Source organism: Rana temporaria, chromosome 3, assembly GCF_905171775.1.
Source record: "Rana temporaria chromosome 3, aRanTem1.1, whole genome shotgun sequence".
Lineage (NCBI taxonomy): Eukaryota > Metazoa > Chordata > Amphibia > Anura > Ranidae > Rana > Rana temporaria.
In genome coordinates this window covers 376,840,884-376,859,892 of record NC_053491.1, presented here as the reverse complement: position 1 = coordinate 376,859,892, position 19,009 = coordinate 376,840,884, and the positions used below count along the sequence as shown (strand labels likewise).

The window sequence follows — 19,009 nt, the reverse complement described above, 5'->3', positions numbered from 1 at the left end:
GGTGACCACATTTCAAAACTGCCATTCAGGGACACCCCCCTCCTTCACAAAAAATTGACAATTTTAAAGGCTTATATGCAAGTAATTGGCCATAATAGGGGTATGGGGGTACTGCCTTGGGGGGGGGGGGGCATGTATCAATGCAATTTATTTTTTTTACAATTTTTCAGGAGCAGTGATTCTAATTATGCTTAAAGTGCAACAATAAAAATGAACAATTCCTCTAAATATAGTGCCTGGGGGGTCCCCTTAGTCTGCCTATAAAGTGGTGCATGTGTACCATGTATTGAACATGCTGCAGAAAAAATGAAATTTCTAAAGAAAAAAAACACAAGTCAAATCACATTTAATTGACTCACAGTTGCAATTGCATGTATCCAGCTATTAAAAAAAAAAAGCACAAAAAAACATAATGTCCCCTTCCCCTACCCCAAAGCACCTTGTCCCCATCCTACCCTGGCTGGTGGTTGTGGTGGCATGCAGGTAGGGGGATGATCAGAATCTGGAAGCCCCCAAAGGATCTGGAATGGACTAGGGGAGGGGGACCCCACACCGTTTTTTTTCTATTGGCAGCTTTTTTTTCCTATTAAGCTCTCAGCAGGGAAGCCCATTGACAGCTGATGACTCATCAGTTGTTAAGAATGCCGGCTTCCCAGCCCCGCTTCTTAACAACCAGCTTTTATTGCGCCCTGGTTGGGCGCAGTGCATTGCAGGGCATTTGGCGGGGCGAACATCCTGGGCTGGGAAACAGTTTCCATTGTCGGCTCATCGGGGGGCTGTGTCAGTTTCATTCCGGGACACTGTATTGTCCTGGAATGAAGGTGCCCGGGACCCAGGACAGAACTGCAAAATGCGGGACTGTCCCGGGCAATCCGGGACACGTGGTCACCCTACGCCCGTTATCAATAAAAACTGTAACTGAGCTCCAATCCGCTGACTTAGCCAAGGATGGGACAATGCCATCAGTCTGCTATATATAGATATATATCTATATATAGTGATTTTTCAGACATATAAAAACCTGTAGTTTTTAGGAATAAAGCATCAGTGTCTTCTTGTGTATACATTTCTAAAAACAAATGAAATTAGAACAATGGCCCATATACACACATTTATATCTGTTCCTATTGTTTTAGAGGAGTTCTGGTCAAACACTCCACCCAGCTTACATCAATAACAGACAACAACATATTGACCTTTTGGCATATTGAACCTATGGCATGTATGATACTACAATTCCATGTAGAGTTTGAGTTAGAAAATGCTTCTCTAATGTAGAAAGAAAGAAGTAAAGGGATAGGCCCATGTAGCTACCCAAACTTTCTAAATAAAAGGCCAGCAGCATAAGATGAAAAGGGGACTCAATAACAACTGAAGAACTTCACAAGATCAAAGATTGCACCAGTGGAAACTTTACGCCATGTGTGCAATCTCTTGAATAGCCTGGAGGCTAGGTTCACACTGCTGCGAATTCAAAATCGCAATTTTACCGCGATTTAGCGGCTGCGGTTTTGCCGCGATTTAAGAGACATCTGTGCAGGGTTCAATGTAAATCGCGGCCTTAAATCGCAAAAAGTAGTACAGGAACTACTTTTTGAAATCGGTGCAGCACCGCAGATGCGGCGTCGCACCGATTAGGACGGTGCCATTGCCGACAATTGCCGCCGATTTGAGATGGGATGTTACATGTGAAATCGCATCTCAAATCGTACCCAGTGTGAACCTGCGGAGTCCTGGTTGCCTACAGAAATTGTGAAGCCACTATAACCCAAGCTAAGTGACTTTGTTGCATATCCCGATGAGCATGCACACCATTGTCAATGCTCATTTGCTAGGAAGGATAGACAGCGTGTGCATGGGTGTGTTGTATGCATCTGTAATACTCTGTATGTCTTCTACTGTTGTAATCAAATTGTAAGTAGTTTGGATGTACAGCAGTCATGTTCAGTAAAACACATCAATATACTACAGGGGTTTCTGCTTCCTTGCTTTAACACAAAGTAACCTAAAAGAAACAAAGCAAAACTGCTGCAGGTAGGAAGAAACATTTCCGCAGTGCCTCTGCCCCAGTGATCAGACTGTACATCGTAACTTTACAGAAAGTCACAAAAGCTGCAGCAGGGGCTGTTCTTTGTCAGACATTTGTGAACATAGTAAAACACTGCATTGGCACTAAGATGTACATGACTTTGTCATCTGAATAATGTGTAAGCAAAGATGTCTCTGTCCTCCTGGAAGGAAAAGCATTGTATGGGGGAGCTCTGTGATCTCTGTAAGCGGTAATAAATACCTGGAAGTGTTACACTGATATATTATGAGTCTGCACAGGCATGGTGTCTTCCCTACCTGAAGGCCAAGGTTGTGGTTCTCACAAAGCAGCTGGAGGAACCTCAGGATGGGCTGCATGATTTCTATGACAGGGCTCATGGTGACCGACTCCTCTGCCGCCTTCTCTTCACCTCCTCCGTTATCTCCTCCAGAGCCCATCATATCCATATCTGGATCGATCGCTTTTCGGTACATGCCGTATGCCTTGGACGTCGCAGTGGAGGCCTCAGCCAACTGTCCCTTCATCCCATCTTTAAGATGGAGCTGAGAATCTCTTACTGAAAAAAAATATATATATATTATGGGTTGAGCCTGCTGGATTCCTCCCATAGCCCTGCACAAGCAATGTACAGCTCAGTGATGAGGTCACTAATTTTACAAGGTAATAGCTGACTTAAATTGGATTTAGATCCTTTGTGGCTATTGAGGAATATAGTTAAATAACATTTACATGTCTGTAGTTCAGTTTTAAAGTACTGTATATCTAAAGGTGGAAGGGTTTGGAGGGCAGGAGGCACCGTTTGGTGGAGGCACCCAGTCTGGGTGCCAAGCGGTTGTCACAATTATGAACAATTAAAGCCATTTGGATTTGGTTTGATGCTCATGTTGAATTTTTATGCTCTGAGTAGTTAATAAAGGCCTGACAGAGGTACCAACCCTTTTTTAAATTCAAAGCCAAAAAAGATGACTGGAGTTTCACCTGTACACACGACCGGTTTTCCTGGCATGCCAAAACCCGACGTTTTTCCCGATGCGATTCCTCTCAAGCCTGCCTTGCATACCCATGTTCAGTCAAAAAAATGCTGGAGCAAAGGGCAGTGAGGTACAACACGTACAACGGCACTATAAAGGGGACATTCCATTCAAATGGCGCCACCCTTTGGGTTGATTTTGCTGATCCTCGTGTTAGTAAAAGTTTGGTGAGAGACGATTCGCGCTTTTCAGTCTTTGTGCTTTTCAGTCCGTTACAGCGTGACAAATGTCCTATCTCCATTACGAACGCTACTTTTACCAGAACGAGCGCTCCCGTCTCATACTTGATTCTGATCATGCACGTTTTGTTTCCCCTCAGGAAAGCATACAGTGGGGATTGAAAGTTTGGGCACCCCAAGTAAAAATTTGTATTAATGTGCATAACAAAGCCAAGGAAAGATGGAAAAATCTCCAAAAGGCATCAAATTACAGATTAGACATTCTTATAATATGTCAAAAAAGTTAGATTTTATTTTCATCATTTACACTTTCAAAATTACAGAAAACAAAAAAATGGCGTCTGCAAAAGTTTGGGCACCCTGCAGAATTTATAGCATGCACTGCCCCCTTTGCAAAGCTGAGACCTGCCAGTGTCATGGGTTGTTCTCAATCATCGTCTGGGAAGAGCAGGTGATGTCAATCTCAAAGGTTTTAAATGTCCAGACTCATCTGACCTTGCCCCAACAATCAGCACCATGGGTTCTTCTAAGCAGTTGTCTAGAAAACTGAAACTGAAAATAGTTGATGCTCACAAAGCTGGAGAAGGCTATAAGAAGATAGCAAAGCATTTTTAGATGTCAATATCCTCTGTTCGGACTGTAATTAGGAAATGGCAGTCATCAGGAACAGTGGAAGTTAAAGCAAGATCTGGAAGACCAAGAAAAATATCAGACAGAACAGCTTGCAGGATTGTGAGAAAAGAAATTCAAAACCAACGTTTGACTGCACGATCCCTCCAGAAAGATCTGGCAGACAGAGTTGTGGTACACTATTCCACTATAAAGAGATACTTGTACAAATATGGTCTTCATGGAAGAGTCATCAGAAGAAAACCTTTTCTACGTCCTCACCACAAAAATCAGCGTTTGAACTTTGCAAATGAACATATAGACAAGCCTGATGTATTTTGGAAACAAGTTCTGTGGACCGATGAGGTTAAAATAGAACTTTTTGGCCGGAATGAGCAAAGGTACGTTTGGAGAAGAAAGGGCACAGAATTTAATGAAAAGAACCTCTGTCCAACTGTTAAGCATGGGGGTGGATCAATCATGCTTTGGGGTTGTATTGCAGCCAGTGGCACAGGGAACATTTCACGAGTAGAAGGAAAAATGGATTCAATAAAATTTCAGCAAATTTTGGATGGTAACTTGATGCCATCTGTGAAAAGCTGAAGTTAAAGAGAGGATGGCTTCTACAAATGGATAATGATCCTAAACCCACCTCAAAATCCACGGGGGATTGCATCAAGAGGCGTAAACTGAAGGTTTTGCCATGGCCTTCACAATCTCCTGACCTCAACATAATTGAAAATCTATGGATAGACCTTAAAAGAGCAGTGCGTGACAGACAGCCCAGAAATCTCAAAGAACTGGAAGACTGGAAGACTTTTGTAAGGAAGAATGGGCAAAGATACTTCAAACAAGAATTGAAAGATTCTTGGCTGGCTACAAAAAGCGTTTACAAGCTGTGATACTTGCCAAAGGGGGCAGTACAAGATATTAACTCTGCAGGGTGCCCAAACTTTTGCAGACGCCATTTTTTTGTTTTCTGTAATTTTGAAAGTGTAAATGATGGAAATAAAATCTAACTTTTTTTGACATATTATAAGATTGTCTAATCTGTAATTTGATGCCTTTTGGAGATTTTTCCATCTTTCCTTGGCTTCGTTATGCACATTAATACAAATTTTTATCTGGGGTGCCCAAACTTTCGATCCCCACTGTACACACGAGCGGTTTTCGTGACGAGAAAAAGACTGACGGGAAACACGACGAGAAAAAATAGAGCAGGTTGAAATTTTTTTGCAGGCAGTTTTCTTGTCGGGAAAACTGCTAGGGAGCATAGACATGACCGGTTTTCCCGACCAATCTAAAAAAAGGCAGTTTTCTCGAGGCATTACAGTGTTTTCTGTTTTGCGAAAGCAGTCCATCCGAATCATTATTATGTAAAAAATCCCTTGAAAAGTTTAATTACCAGTTGTTTTCTTTTCAACAACAGATACAAATTATTTATGGTAATTAAGGTCCATAATGACTGCCACAGAGTTAGTTGAGACAACACAAGGAAATAAAACCTGCGGAGGAGCTACCTGCGCAGTACTTTGAGAAGTGCCACCATAAAAAGACCAATAAAGATCAAGTTTTTTTTATCACTTTCTGGGCTGGAGTGCGTCAAATCGATCCATTACTACAAGTTAACATCTGCTGGCTAAACATGCAGATGGCATTGTCCGGATTTATTTACCAGCACATTTTCGAAAACTAAAGTGACGGGGGAGATTTACTAAAACTGGTGTATACAGAATCTGGTGCAGCTGTGTATAGTAACTGTCACAGAATCGCTTTCCACACTCCGCTTGAGTGCTTCCGTCAGTATATCGCTTCCTTCCAGTCTGAATATAGATTTTAAATATTCCAACCGCTTGCAACCAACAACTAGGCAGTACTCCTTTTGGCTGCTGAATATTAACTGTGTATTTGAACACAGGTACATAGATATACACCCAGGGGACATCCCCACTTCTTTGCATAATGACACAGGGAGGGGTAGGCTACATTCAGTAACAGACACATAGGTGTATTCAAACTTCTCATCAGTAGACTGTCCTATTAGCAGGGAGAGCTGTTGGAGGAATTCCCCCCTCCCTCATCACATCTATGCGGCTTCAAACTCCTGCGTGACTTCATTGCAGCTCGCTTGCACCTTCATTAACAGACGTCAATGTAAGTTGCGATGAAGTCGCCCCAAAGTAGTGCAAACACCTTTTTCTAAGTTGCTGCAACTCGAGTCGCACTGATTAGAACAGTTTCATTGATGTTAATAGGGTGCCACTCGTCATGCGACTTTGAACTCTTAAGTCACATGACAAGTTGCGGCAGTGTGAATCAAGCCTTAAGCTGCACCCAATTTCCAGCGCAATGTAGCAATGCCAACCTTTTAATATGTAGCATATCCTCCACCCATGGGGGTGTTCCTTTTTGTCATGCTGTAAAGATGGAAGGTATGCCATTGTCTAACAGACAGCGCAACACATTCTTCAGCACCCAGTGGCTTACACGGACAAGCAAACAGCATGCACATCTAAACTATGTATATTACATAAACCTGACCCCTGCACTTACACACCACTGACCCCTACACCAGGGGCGTACATACAGGGGTTGCAATTGCCCTTGCGGTCCCCAATACACCTGGATAAGAGGGAGGGGCGGCATATAGAGAAACCAATCCCCTCCATTTTCAGGGACTGTGTTTACTATGCTTCAGTTTGTGAATGAACCATGAGCTCTGTACAGAGCTACTCCTATCCATTCATTATGCACAGTTAAAGTTGCAGAGATGGAGATTGAGGGATGTGCCCTTAATTTCCTTTCTCTGTTCCAAAGGTAAAACATCAGAGGTCTGTTTAGACTCCTGATATTTCCCCAAAATAAAATTGTAAATAAATAAATAAAATGATAAAAGGGGTAAACGGCCAGGGGTCAGGGAAGGCCCTTATGGTTTCTAACCCTGGGGTCCTAAACAGGGCTCAAGTCCTGCGGGAACTCAGTTCCCTTTGCAAGACTAGAGCAGCCGAGCCGCCCGAGCCAATCCTTCACTAAGCGGCGATGCCCAGCTCGAGTCACTGTCAGGGGCAGGCGAACCTTAGTAATCCTTTATGTTACTGGCCGCTTCCTGTATATGGATTCATTGGGTAGTGTGCGGGTATTGCGTCACTTCCCCGATGCCGCAATGTCTCCTGGGAGCTTTTGTCATTGTTCCCAGGAGACATTGCGGAGGTCTGCCACGAGTTATCGCGGGATTTAGAAAGAACTTGCTTATAGCCAGTAACATAAAGGATTACTAAGGTACAGTGGATCGGAAAAAAAACATGCAGTTTAGTAATTATGCATATGAGCGTATCATTTTTTTTTTGGGGGGGGGGTGGATCTTGGGTGGGGTGGATCTTGGGTGGGAGTTCCCACACTTTTTTCCCCAGGACTTGACCCCTGGTCCTAAAGGTTCTAGTTATGCCTCTGCCCTGCACTACATATTATTTACACCCCCCCTAGCCCTGCACTATTTACATTACATACTCATGACTTCTGCACTCCATACATAGGCTCAAGTTTTAAGCCCCCCCCCCCCCCCCCTCTATTAGCTAAACCCTTGCCACAACCACAAGTGCTGTCACATTCTTCTTTCTTTTCTTGAAGGCAGCCCATCTTAGAATCATACACACAGGCCTACTGCTTCAAGCTGATTTAGATATTGCCTGCAACGCCTGGCGAATTTGGCAAGCTTTACAACTTGTAAAGCTTGCCAAACGTGTCCATTCAAGTTACTAGAAGTGTGCCACAAATGTGTTCTTAATTAGATTGAGGCTCGTTTTGTCAAGGGGAATCGGGTGTTTTTTTTTACAATCGAAGCCGTACTTACCGTTTTAGAGATGCATCTTCTCCGCCGCTTCCGGGTACAGGCTGCGGGACTGGGCGTTCCTATTTGATTGACAGTCTTCCGACAGGCTTCCGACGGTCGCATACATCGCGTCACGATTTTCCGAAAGTAGCCGAACGTCGGTGCGCAGGCGCCGTATAGAGCCGCACCGACGTTCGGCTTCTTTCGGCTACTCGTGACGCGATGTATGCGACCGTCGGAAGCCTGTCAATCAAATAGGAACGCCCAGTCCCGAAGACCGTACCCGGAAGCGGCGGAGAAGATCGCTCTCTAAAATGGTAAGTACTGCTTCGATTTTAAAAAAACTACCCGATTCCCCTAGACAAAATGAGCATCAATCTAATGTTAAAAAAAAAAATTCGGGTGAACTCCCGCTTTAATACCATGTGCTGTGGTGAGCTGCGTGAATAACAATGTTCCAGGTGCCGATATCTGTGCATTTGGGTGTACTGCTGGACCATTAAAAATGCAAAGGATGATTTGATGCAATGCACCTCAGCACACAATAAAAAAACGTGTCTGTCACTTACGCCTCCCCCTCCCTGTATAGTTTTCTCAACATTACCTCTCTTCTTGGGTAAAGACATGGACTCATATTCATCGTCCTTCTTCTTGGTGCCCAGGTCGATGGTGTTGACAGTCACAGTGGCTCGGATCTCCTGCTGGGCAGCTTTCATCCTGTCGTACAAGACCTTGAAAAACTTCTCAGATTTTTTCTGCTCGTTTAATTGGTGATAAAATGAACTCTGTTGGAAAAAAAATGTACTCACGTTGTATCACATTGAAAAGCATTAGAGAAAAGTGAGATTGGGACCTGGCTGTGCTGTCTGGCAGGGGTGCCTGGATCACAATACTTTCTGAATAGCATCCAACGCATTTCAATTGTGTTCTTAGCTGTTTTATTGAAATTTATCTCTAAAGTGTAATTCCAGCCAAAACTCTTTTTTTGTTTTGGATACAGTGGAAAATGGGGAGATTTACTCTTACTTTCCTGTGATAGGGACAACATGGTAACTAGGACAGGAAATTAGGAAAAATTCAGGAATACAGTGAACAATAAAAGGCTGATGGAGATTGCAGACTTCTACTCTACTAACAAGAAGTGCTTTTGTTGTGATGTGTCCCCCATAAAAACTGCTTGACTATGTGTCCGGGGGACACTTAGTCACATGCACAGAAAGAAGAAGACAATGGGGGGTGACACAAAGAGAAAAAAAAACAGAAAGAGAATCTACTATCCAAAACTGAAGAAAAAAGTCTGGACAAGAGACACTTTAAATTTAGAAAAATATGACAGTTTCCTTTTTACTTACGTAACCTCTGCAAGTTTTAAAGAGTAACCCTAAAAAATGTATATTTTTTGTTGCAGATTCCTATCTATTATTCTGAAGAAAAAGCTGTTTGTTCGTCTGTGTCCATGTGGAAAGTGAAAAGTGAAAAAGTGAAATGTGGAAAGTTTATAATTATCAATCAGCTGCTGCACTTGCAGGGCTCTAATGAGGAAAGTGGCAGGGGCTGCAGACGTGATTAACCCTCTAGGAGCATCCCACCGAAACTGATATGTTTGTTGCAGGGGATGCCCAAAATCTGACTTGTATCTGCAGATGTCTCAGAAAACTAGTGAACCAATCACACAAGCACAAAATGACATATCTGGGAGGCGTTCTGTACATCATCTGTGTGCCAATCACACAAACAGGAAATTACATATCTGGGAGGCGTACTGTATATCATCTGTGTGCCAATCACACAAGCAGGAAATGACATATCTGGGAGGCGTTCTGTATATCATGTGTGCCAATCACACAAGCAGGAAATTACATATCTGGGAGGCATTCTGTATATCATGTGTGCCAATCACACAAGGAGGAAATTACATATCTGGGAGGCGTTCTGTATATCATGTGTGCCAATCACACAAGGAGGAAATGACATATCTGGGAGGCGTTCTGTATATCATGTGTGCCAATCACACAAGGAGGAAATGACATATCTGGGGGGTGTTCTGTACATCATCTGTGTGCCACTCACACAAGCAGGAAATGACATATCTGGGGGGTGTTCTGTACATCATCTGTGTGCCAATCACACAAGCAGGAAATGACATATCTGGGAGTCTTTCTGTATATCATGTGTGCCAATTACACAAGCAGGAAATGACATATCTGGGGGGTGTTCTGTACATCATCTGTGTGCCAATCACACAAGCAGGAAATGACATATCTGGGAGTCTTTCTGTATATCATGTGTGCCAATTACACAAGCAGGAAATGACATATCTGGGGGGTGTTCTGTACATCATCTGTGTGCCAATCACACAAGCAGGAAATGACATATCTGGGAGGCGTTCTGTATACCATGTGTGCCAATCACACAAGCAGGAAATTACATATCTGGGAGGCGTTCTGTATATCATGTGTGCCAATCACACAAGCAGGAAATGACATATCTGGGAGGGGTTCTGTACATCATCTGTGTGCCAATCACACAAGCAGGAAATTACATATCTGGGAGGAGTTCTGTATATCATGTGTGCCAATCACACAAGCAGGAAATGACATATCTGAGAGGCGTTCTGTATATCATGTGTGTACAAAATTCCTCCATGTAGACATATTGCATTGCATTATACAGAAAATTACAGCGCTGCAGATTAAATAAAATTTAAGTGGTAAGCTCCATTCAAAATGGAAAGGCTAAAATATTGGTGAATTCCAGATTGGAACGGGATAGGCCAAATGATGTTACGATATATCCGAAGACAGAGGCAGCCATATTGGAAGGTGGGTGGTCTATCAAGGGGTGTTTTTGTTCTTACCTGTATTTGGGTGTTTCCACCCTCCAGCAGCGCAATTCCAAGTAAGATTCCTTCAGAAAATATCCGATCGTTCTTGGTGCTAACAATGACATCTATGACCAGTTCAGAAGCACCCTCCTTGTCCAGAAGGCACTGAATATCTGTCATGGAAGCCCCTGCCTTCTTGTCACTGTCCGGGATGGAGAAGGCTGAAAAGCAGACAAAAGAGTTAGTGTTTGGGATCCTCTGTTCTCTTACTCCCCCATTGTGTTTTGTTAAAGTGGAACTCCAGCATTCCCTTTAATTTTCTTCCACAGTTGTACAGGCTCCTCTAGCCCTTTCCTCCCCAGCCTACTTTCCCTGGTCCCAGGGCTGTCTTTATTATTGACTGGACCCTGGGCAAAAAAGTCTTTGGTCCCGCCCCCTGGCCAGGCACAGCAGCACTCTGGAGCCCCACCCTCTGCTCTGCTAACACTGGCTGCAGCCACCCTGTTATCTGAGCCAGGTCACCACTCTTATTGGCCCTTTGCACTGTCTACCTACCATGGGGCTTCTGCTGATTGGGAATGACCCTGTAGACTCCCAGAGTGAGGGCTGGATGTATTGTGTGTCCGCACATTGCAGAGTGTATGTGTTGGAAAGCAAAAGTCAGGAAAACTATTTTCGAGCAGAGGTCAGACGTTTCTTGTAGTTGGCCACCAGGTTTGCACACAACTCAGGAGAGATTTTGTCCCACTCCTCTTTGCAGATCCTCTTCAAGTCATTAAGGTTTCGAGGCTGACATTTGGTAACTCGAACCTCCAGCTCCCTTCACATATTTTCTATGGGATTAAGGTCTGGAGACTGGCTAGGCCACTCCAGGACCATAATGTGCTTCTTCTTGAGCCACTCCTTTGTTGCCTTGGCCGTGTGTTTTAAGTCATTCTCATGCTGGAATACCCATCTACGACCCATTTTCAATGCCCTGGCTGAGGGAAGGAGGTTCTCACCCAAGATTTAATGGTACATGGCCCTGTCTATCGTCCCTTTGATGCAGTGAAGTTGACCTGTCACACCCCCAAAGCATAATGTTTCCACCTCCATGTTTGACGGTGGGGATGATTTGAGTTGACGCCAAAGAGCTTGATTTTGGTCTTATCTGACCATACACTGTCACCCAGTTCTCCTCTGAATAAGTCCCCTAAGCCCTAACAGAAGCCACAAGAAAATCACAATTACCGGCTACTGCTCCGGATTTCACATATCCTGCTGTTAGCGGCCCGTTCACAGAGGAGCCGTAGTCACCCTTGAAGTAACGATTCAGAAGTATTTTGCGCAGCGTGACACCCTGTAGAATGAAAGTAAAAATTCATATAAGCATATGAAACATCAATTCACAATTACACAATTACACAACTAATTAAATTGACCCCCAAGGACAACGTCTAGATTTTCTTATAGGTATGGAGTTAAAGCTCATTTACACTAGAGGTTCGGTGAAGGGGCGTAGGACCCTGTGGTTGAGCTGTGTTTTTACAAGTCCTCACCCGCTGGAAAGACAGTGGCAGAGGGTGTATGCATGCCACGGCTGCATGGTCTTTCTTTGCAGCCGTAGCAGGGATTATATGTTGGCCGCCTGTCGTGACCTATTCACCTAGGCTGCAATTGCACGGTAGTCCAGCATTTAAAACAGGTGGCGAGAACCAAATACAACACCTCCTAACCACCTGTCAAATGCTCTCTGAAAAGTGATCTGAACACCGATCACTTCTCAGAGAACACTGCAAGTGTAAATGAAGCCTTCAGGCCCCTTTCACACTGTCGGAGTCTGCCAGCAGATCCACCCGCATGGGATCTCTCCGCTGGTCCCTGCTGAGCAGGCGGATGATAGGTCCATGTCTGGTCTGCTGTCCCTTATGGGCTGTTGGATGGAAACAGACTGCCTGTCCATTTTCATTCAACTGTCACCCGATCCAATCGACAGATCCCTATACGTCTGTTTTTAGCAGACAGGATTGTATGTCGGCGGCTGTCAATGACTACATGTCCGTTGACATTCGCCGCTCTATAGAGAGCTATGGATGTTTCGCCTAAAAAAAAAAAACAGGTGGACCCAAACGGTCGGTCCGTGTGACAGGGGTCTAAGACAAGGCAGGAATAAACAATGATAACAAACAATATAACAGTTCAAAAATAGAACATTTGTGTACAGAAGACAGCATGTTAATCTCTTTTTCAAGACACACTGTTATTGCTGAGTAATATTATTAACCACTTCAATACTAGCCCATAGACATATGACATCCACAGATTGGATCTCCCATCCTGGGTGGATGTCATATGACGTTCTGGGATTTGCAGGGGGATATCTGAATGATGCCTGCAGCTAGAAGCATCATTCAGATATCATTCTTTAGTGCTGGCGATCCTGCGCACCATAAGAACGATCATAGCAGCGGTTCCACCGCTTGATCGTTCTTATAGGCGGCGGGAGGGGACATCCCCCCCTCCCGCCGCCATCGGGGGCCCGGAGAAAGAATCGTCTGGCGCAGGCAGGAAGCATAGAGATGACTGGTGACAAAATGGTCACCAGTCATCTCTATGACCGTCTGAGGCCCGGGCGCGATGTGATGATGTCACGCCCGGGTCCCCGTAAGTAAACAAAGCCGCGATTGCGGCTAGTAAGCAACAGTAATCATGAGATCGGTGACATTTTTTTCACCGATCTCATGCTTTCCAGCCTGGAGGAGAGATGCTGGGTCTTTTTGACCCTGCATCTCTCCAAAAAGAGGACCTGTCACACACATTTCCTATTACAAGGGATGTTGTCTCACTTTTGAGATAGAGAAAAGGACTGAGGACAGAGATTCCCCAGTCTCTTTCTCTGCAGCCAAGCAGCAGGGGGAATCTGCATAGTACAGGGTAAATAGGGTTTGCCCAGGCACACCCTGTGCGCATGACTATGGTTGCTAAATATTGAGACGGGTCTGGTATTTATGCAGAATAAAGTTACTGAAAGATTCACCAAAAAATCTCCCAAAGATATGTGTGTAGTGTTGGGAGCTCTTCGCTGCACCTAGACACATCAGATAATATTATAAAATGTCCGTGCCTAGATTTGTATTATATTGTGTCAGTAATCTAGACACTAATGCACTCAGAAAAGACATTCTTCTGCATCATTTCATGAACTGTTGAATGAACAAGCACTTTTTTCTTGGCATCTTATCATATTCCTTCATGGAAGTAGTATTTAACCGTACATGAAAAGTATACATCTCAAATCAGACCTGTTAATCTGAAGTTTTGATCATTTTTTTTTTTTTTTTAATGGTTGCATGCTTTAAATTTAGTTTTTTTAAATTTTGGACTTGTTTTCATTACTCGTATAATAAGAGAAATGCTAAAGTCAGACCCGGACTTTTAATTTTACAGGTATAAAAAGAGACGCTAACGTTCCAGTGCTACACGCAGTAGTAAGTGGTAAGAGTGTCGTATTACTGATAGGTGGCGCACATGTCGAAGGCCAGTCGAGAGACTGTTAATCAAGATGGCAGACAGAGTGCATGCATTAAACAGCGTTTGGTGATGAAGTTTATTGTGAACCAAGGCGTAAAACCTGTGGATATCCACAAAAGACTTTAAAGCGGTGTTCCGGACAAAAAAAAATAATTAAAAGTCAGTTGCTACACATACTGCAGCTGCTGGCTTTTAATAAATGGACACTTACCTGTCCTAGAGTCCCTCGATGTTGGCATTAGCTGTTGGGTGCTGCCACCGACATCGCCGGGAAACGTACTGTGCATGCGCGATGCCCTGCTCATCACTCCTATTGGCCCAGCGGCCAGGGGAGGAGGAGGGTGCCCCGCGCTGACGTCACTGGCCACAGCCCGGACTCCCGGAAGTGGGAAAGGATACCTGTCAAAGACAGGTATCCTGTCCCCCCTTCCCCCCGAAAGGTGCGAATTTTGGCACCGGAGGGGGGGGGGAAGGAATCAGATGAACGGAAGTTCCACTTTAGGGTGGAACTCAGCTTTAAGCATAATACGGACATGAGACAGTCAGCCGCAGCAAGACATTTGAATGGTGAAACAGTTTCAAAGAAGGCCGTACGTTCGTCAGTGACAATCCCGGCTGTGGTGGTTCCCAGCCCACATCAGTCATTCCTGCGAACATTCAGCACGTGGAACGCCTGATCCTGGATAATCGACACACATTCTCTCTTGAAATTGAACAAGAGAAAACACTTGGGGTGGGTAAACACAATCATTTACGATTGTCCTAGGATGGTTCAGGTGTACTGACAAATATTTCTATGCCAAAGCTTTCCAGGCATTAGTTAAATACTTGCCTACTGGCAGGGCTCAAGTCCTGCGGGAAAGCGTGGAAACAGAGTTCCTGCACTTTTTTCACAGCAGGAACTCAGTTCCCTTTGCAGGACTAGAGCAGCCGAGCCGCCTGAGCCAATCCTTCACTAAGCAGGGATTCCCAGCTCGAGTCACTGTCAGGGGCAGGCGAACCTTAGTAATCCTTTATGTTATTGGCCGCTTCCTGTATATGGATTCATCGGGTAGTGTGCGGGTATTCCGTCACTTCCTCAATGCCGCAATGTCTCCTGGGAGCTTTTGTCATTGTTCCCAGGAGACATTGCGGAGGTTTTCCCGCGAGTTATTGCGGGATTTAGAAAGAACTTGCTTAAAAAAACAAAAAAAACATGCAATTTAGTAATTATGCATATGAGCGTATCATTTTTTTTTTTTTGGTGGGGGAGTGGATCTTGGGTGGGAGTTCCCACACTTTTTTCCCCAGGACTTGACCCCTGCCTACTATTACCCCCTTCCTGTGCAAAAAATGATATATGTTATATACTGCACTGTGCAATAAGTGGACACAAAAATTTGCTGCCAACACAGCTGAGGCAAAGCAAAAACTGGTGAATATGAAAAAGTGTAGCACTTATTTTTGTGAAAAAGTCAGTTTGTTGCAAACATACATATATATGAAATCTTAATTTCAGTGACACCAAATGACTGTGTGATCCGTGAAAAAATAAATAAAAAATCAGAGCGAAGCAGTCCTCTATTGTGACCACACACAAATAACAGTCCAAAAGTGTAGAAAAAAACCTGCAAGGTTGAAATGAAGAGTCCCACATGGATATGACCCTCTCTGGGAAAGGATAGAGACACCACCACCGATGTAAGGAGGAGGCTTACCAGATGGTGTTGACTTGGTGAGGTTTATACCACCCAAGTTAAAACAGGCTTATATAATCAGTCAGCAAGATGTATCCAGCTGATCCTGAATCCACATATCAGTTGGCACCACAAATTCCAGTAAACACCAGGAATTGTAAATACATGTAGTCTTGTTGGAGCCAGAGCTACGGTAACCACATAACATGCGTAATGGGAAAAAAACTCACATAGTGTGATACAATACAAGGTAGTATTTATTAAAACGATTAAAAAATGAACACTCACATTTGGAAGAACATCATAGGCATATCACAAAGTGCAAGAGCGATGTGTGTGAATGGGTCCACCCATTAATTTCAACCTTTATCTACACTTTTGGACTGTTATTTGTGTGTGGTCACAATAGAGGACTGCTTCGTCCTGATTTATTTAGATTTTTTTCACGGATCACACTCAGTCACTTGGTGTCACTGAAATTAAGATTGTATGTATGTATATATATATATATATATATATATATATATATATATATATATATATATATATATATACAAATATATATATATATATATATATATATATATATATATATATATACAAATATATATATATATATATACATACCTATAAAAAAAATATATATATATATATACATACCTATAAAAAAAAAAATATATATATATATATATATATATATATATATATATACATATATATATATATATATTTTCATAAAAATAAGCGCTACACTTTTTCATATTACTCTCTTCCTGCCCAGGCCAGCTTTCAGCTTTCAGGGCTGTCACACTTTGAATAACAAAGAGCTTTTTTTGGTGTATTTAATCACCAATGGTTTTTTATATTTTGCTAAATAAACAAAAAAAGACCAAACATTTAAAAAAAAAAAAAAAAAAAAGGTGAAATGTTTTCATATTTTGTTATAAAATTTTGCAAACAGGTAATTTTTCTCCTTCACTGATGTGTGCTAAGGCTGTACTGGTGGGCACTGATGAGGAGGCACTGATAGGTTGCACCGAAGAGAACTGATAGACTGCACTGATGGGCACTGATAGGTAGCACTGATTGGCATCACTGGTGGGGACTGTTGGGACTGCACTGATAATCAGTGATCTGATTATCAGTGTACATATCCCTTTTACACAAGCCGGTTATCTGCTCTCTTCTCCTCTCCTCATGCTTTCAGCATGAGTAAATGAGTGCTCATAACTGGTGTTCTGCAAAAAACTCCAACTCGCCAAATTCTCCAACCATGTCACTTCTGGGGACTCATGGTGAGTTTCCAGCAGGAATAATTGGAGATTTCCGTTTTCACAGAGCACCGGCAGCGTATACACTACGGTACACGTTATAATGAGTGGACATTGTGAGTCAGCCCGCTACTAACAAACAACATGGCCGCCTCCAAGGCGGTGTCAACATTTCTCCTCCTTACCCGGTGTTCTTTCAATGCAGCCAACTCGTCCTGTACCGCACTGTATATGCTGCCGGTATTCTGTGAAAACGGGTAACTCGTCAATATCTGCAATTACAGCTGCTGGAGAGTCACCAGAAGTGACGTAGTTGGAGATTTTGGCGAGTTGGAATTCTCCTCAGAACACTGATTTATTGGATTGTGATTGGACACAGCTGATAACGTGGTAAACAGCCACAGACTGTCTCTTTACCTCAATCTGTGATCAGCTCTTTCAGCTGTGTCCGGTGGGCGTGATCATGGGAGGACGTCATATGATGCCCTCTCAGAAATGGCAGGCATCGCTGTGGCCATCATTTGGCTAGCATTATAGCGTGGTCGGCAAGTGGTTAAACGCTGGGATAAGTGTATGAATGTAGCAGGGGAGTATGTCAAAAAATAAAAGCAGTTTCCACTCCTTGAAATAAAATTTTATTATATAAGCTTAAAAGTCCTGGTTTGACTTGTACGCCCCTCGTATCTTAAATAAAAAAATTCTGCTCCCTCTGACTGTGCCTATGTGAATGTAACTTCATACAGTATGATAGTGTAGGAGAGCTCTACTGTGTACCATGCTTTAAGATTAAACAAAGGAGTCATTTATATATGCACCAGCTGTCATCCATGTTTCTGATGTGGTGTGAATGAGCCCTAGAGAGAGACAGGCAACCGCACAGCAAAAACGGTGATCTGACAATATGGTTCCGGCTATCAAGATGGTTCCTGTAAGGACTGCGCAGGAGCAATCCTTGCCGATGGAAATCTCCGAACCTCGACCGGCATCCAGGACGACATGGAATTTGAGGAAAGTGGCTCGCTCCGCTCACTCGGCCTCCTGGCTCTTTTTTTAACATCCTCCAATCCACGGGAATGTTAAGGAATGAGCCTGGATGCCGGCCGAGGTTCGGAGATTTCCGTCGGCAAGGATTGCGCCTGTGCAGTCCTTACAGGAACCATCTCGATAGGGGAACCTTAACGACAAGTCAACGGCACAAATAATTTTAGTAACACTTAGTATCAGGACACGTCCCTCAATTCTATCCAAATGTAAAATGGTCACATCTGATCGCAGCACCCCTGTAACTTACAGGATCAGCCCTTAAAAGCTGTTTCCAATTGAAATCAAAGTTATGAAAACTTTTCAAACATTTTCTATAAGTCTCGGAACTGTCATCACACCATCAGACACAATCCCAGACAATTAACTATTTAATAATGCACTAGACTGTGCCCGGAATATCTGACTACCCCCCTTCCCCATCGCTACACGTTGCAGCGCAGCCACCAGACGTCTTCAGAGCGAAGCCCAGGGAGACAGCGCAGACGGGAAGAATGAGCCAGATTTGTCTGCCTCTTCCCAAGGTCTGGCCTTTAAAGGATAATAAATGAAATCAGTTGCAGGGCGTGCGTCTCTTCTGACCTGTGTGGGCTGACTCGGCGGCGAACGCCATGTAGGACACACAGTTACCATGGAGACAGCACACGACTTTAAGTGTAGGAGTCAGGCATTGTAAACACGACGGGGGAAAAAAAATTCAGTCTCCCCGACCAAAAAGACACCCTGAATCTGCCGCAGTGTCTGGACTGTAAACTCTGTATACAGAGACAGATACCAAGTAATAGATTGCTAAAGGGACAAAATGACCCTTTTCTCTTATATTCAGGACTATATAGAAAATATATAAGTGTATATACTGCCAGATGGATACATACATACATATTTGAATGAAGTAATTATAGAGTATCTGCATCTTACATTGTAGAGTTGTACAACATTAGTATCTTGCTAATCCTAGTTGATTGGAAGTCTACCAGATAAGGTCTTGC

At 43.4% G+C, this 19,009-nt stretch overlaps 1 protein-coding gene across 6 annotated transcripts in view; it reads right to left on the bottom strand.

Annotated features, from left to right (window-relative positions):
- The window catches only part of ITPR2 (inositol 1,4,5-trisphosphate receptor type 2), a 499,601-nt gene that overhangs the window by 155,927 nt on the left and 324,665 nt on the right, over nucleotides 1-19,009 (bottom strand). For 4 of the 6 annotated variants that reach the window (XM_040345602.1, XM_040345605.1, XM_040345604.1 and 1 more), the window contains 4 exons: nucleotides 11,753-11,861; nucleotides 10,556-10,746; nucleotides 8,303-8,483; nucleotides 2,347-2,606 (listed from right to left, as the gene is read on the bottom strand). In XM_040345602.1, the coding sequence (XP_040201536.1) occupies nucleotides 2,347-2,606; nucleotides 8,303-8,483; nucleotides 10,556-10,746; nucleotides 11,753-11,861 (741 nt within the window). The remainder of the gene's footprint in view (nucleotides 1-2,346; nucleotides 2,607-8,302; nucleotides 8,484-10,555; nucleotides 10,747-11,752; nucleotides 11,862-19,009) is intronic. The other 2 variants (XM_040345603.1, XM_040345607.1) reach the window with 1 other exon arrangement.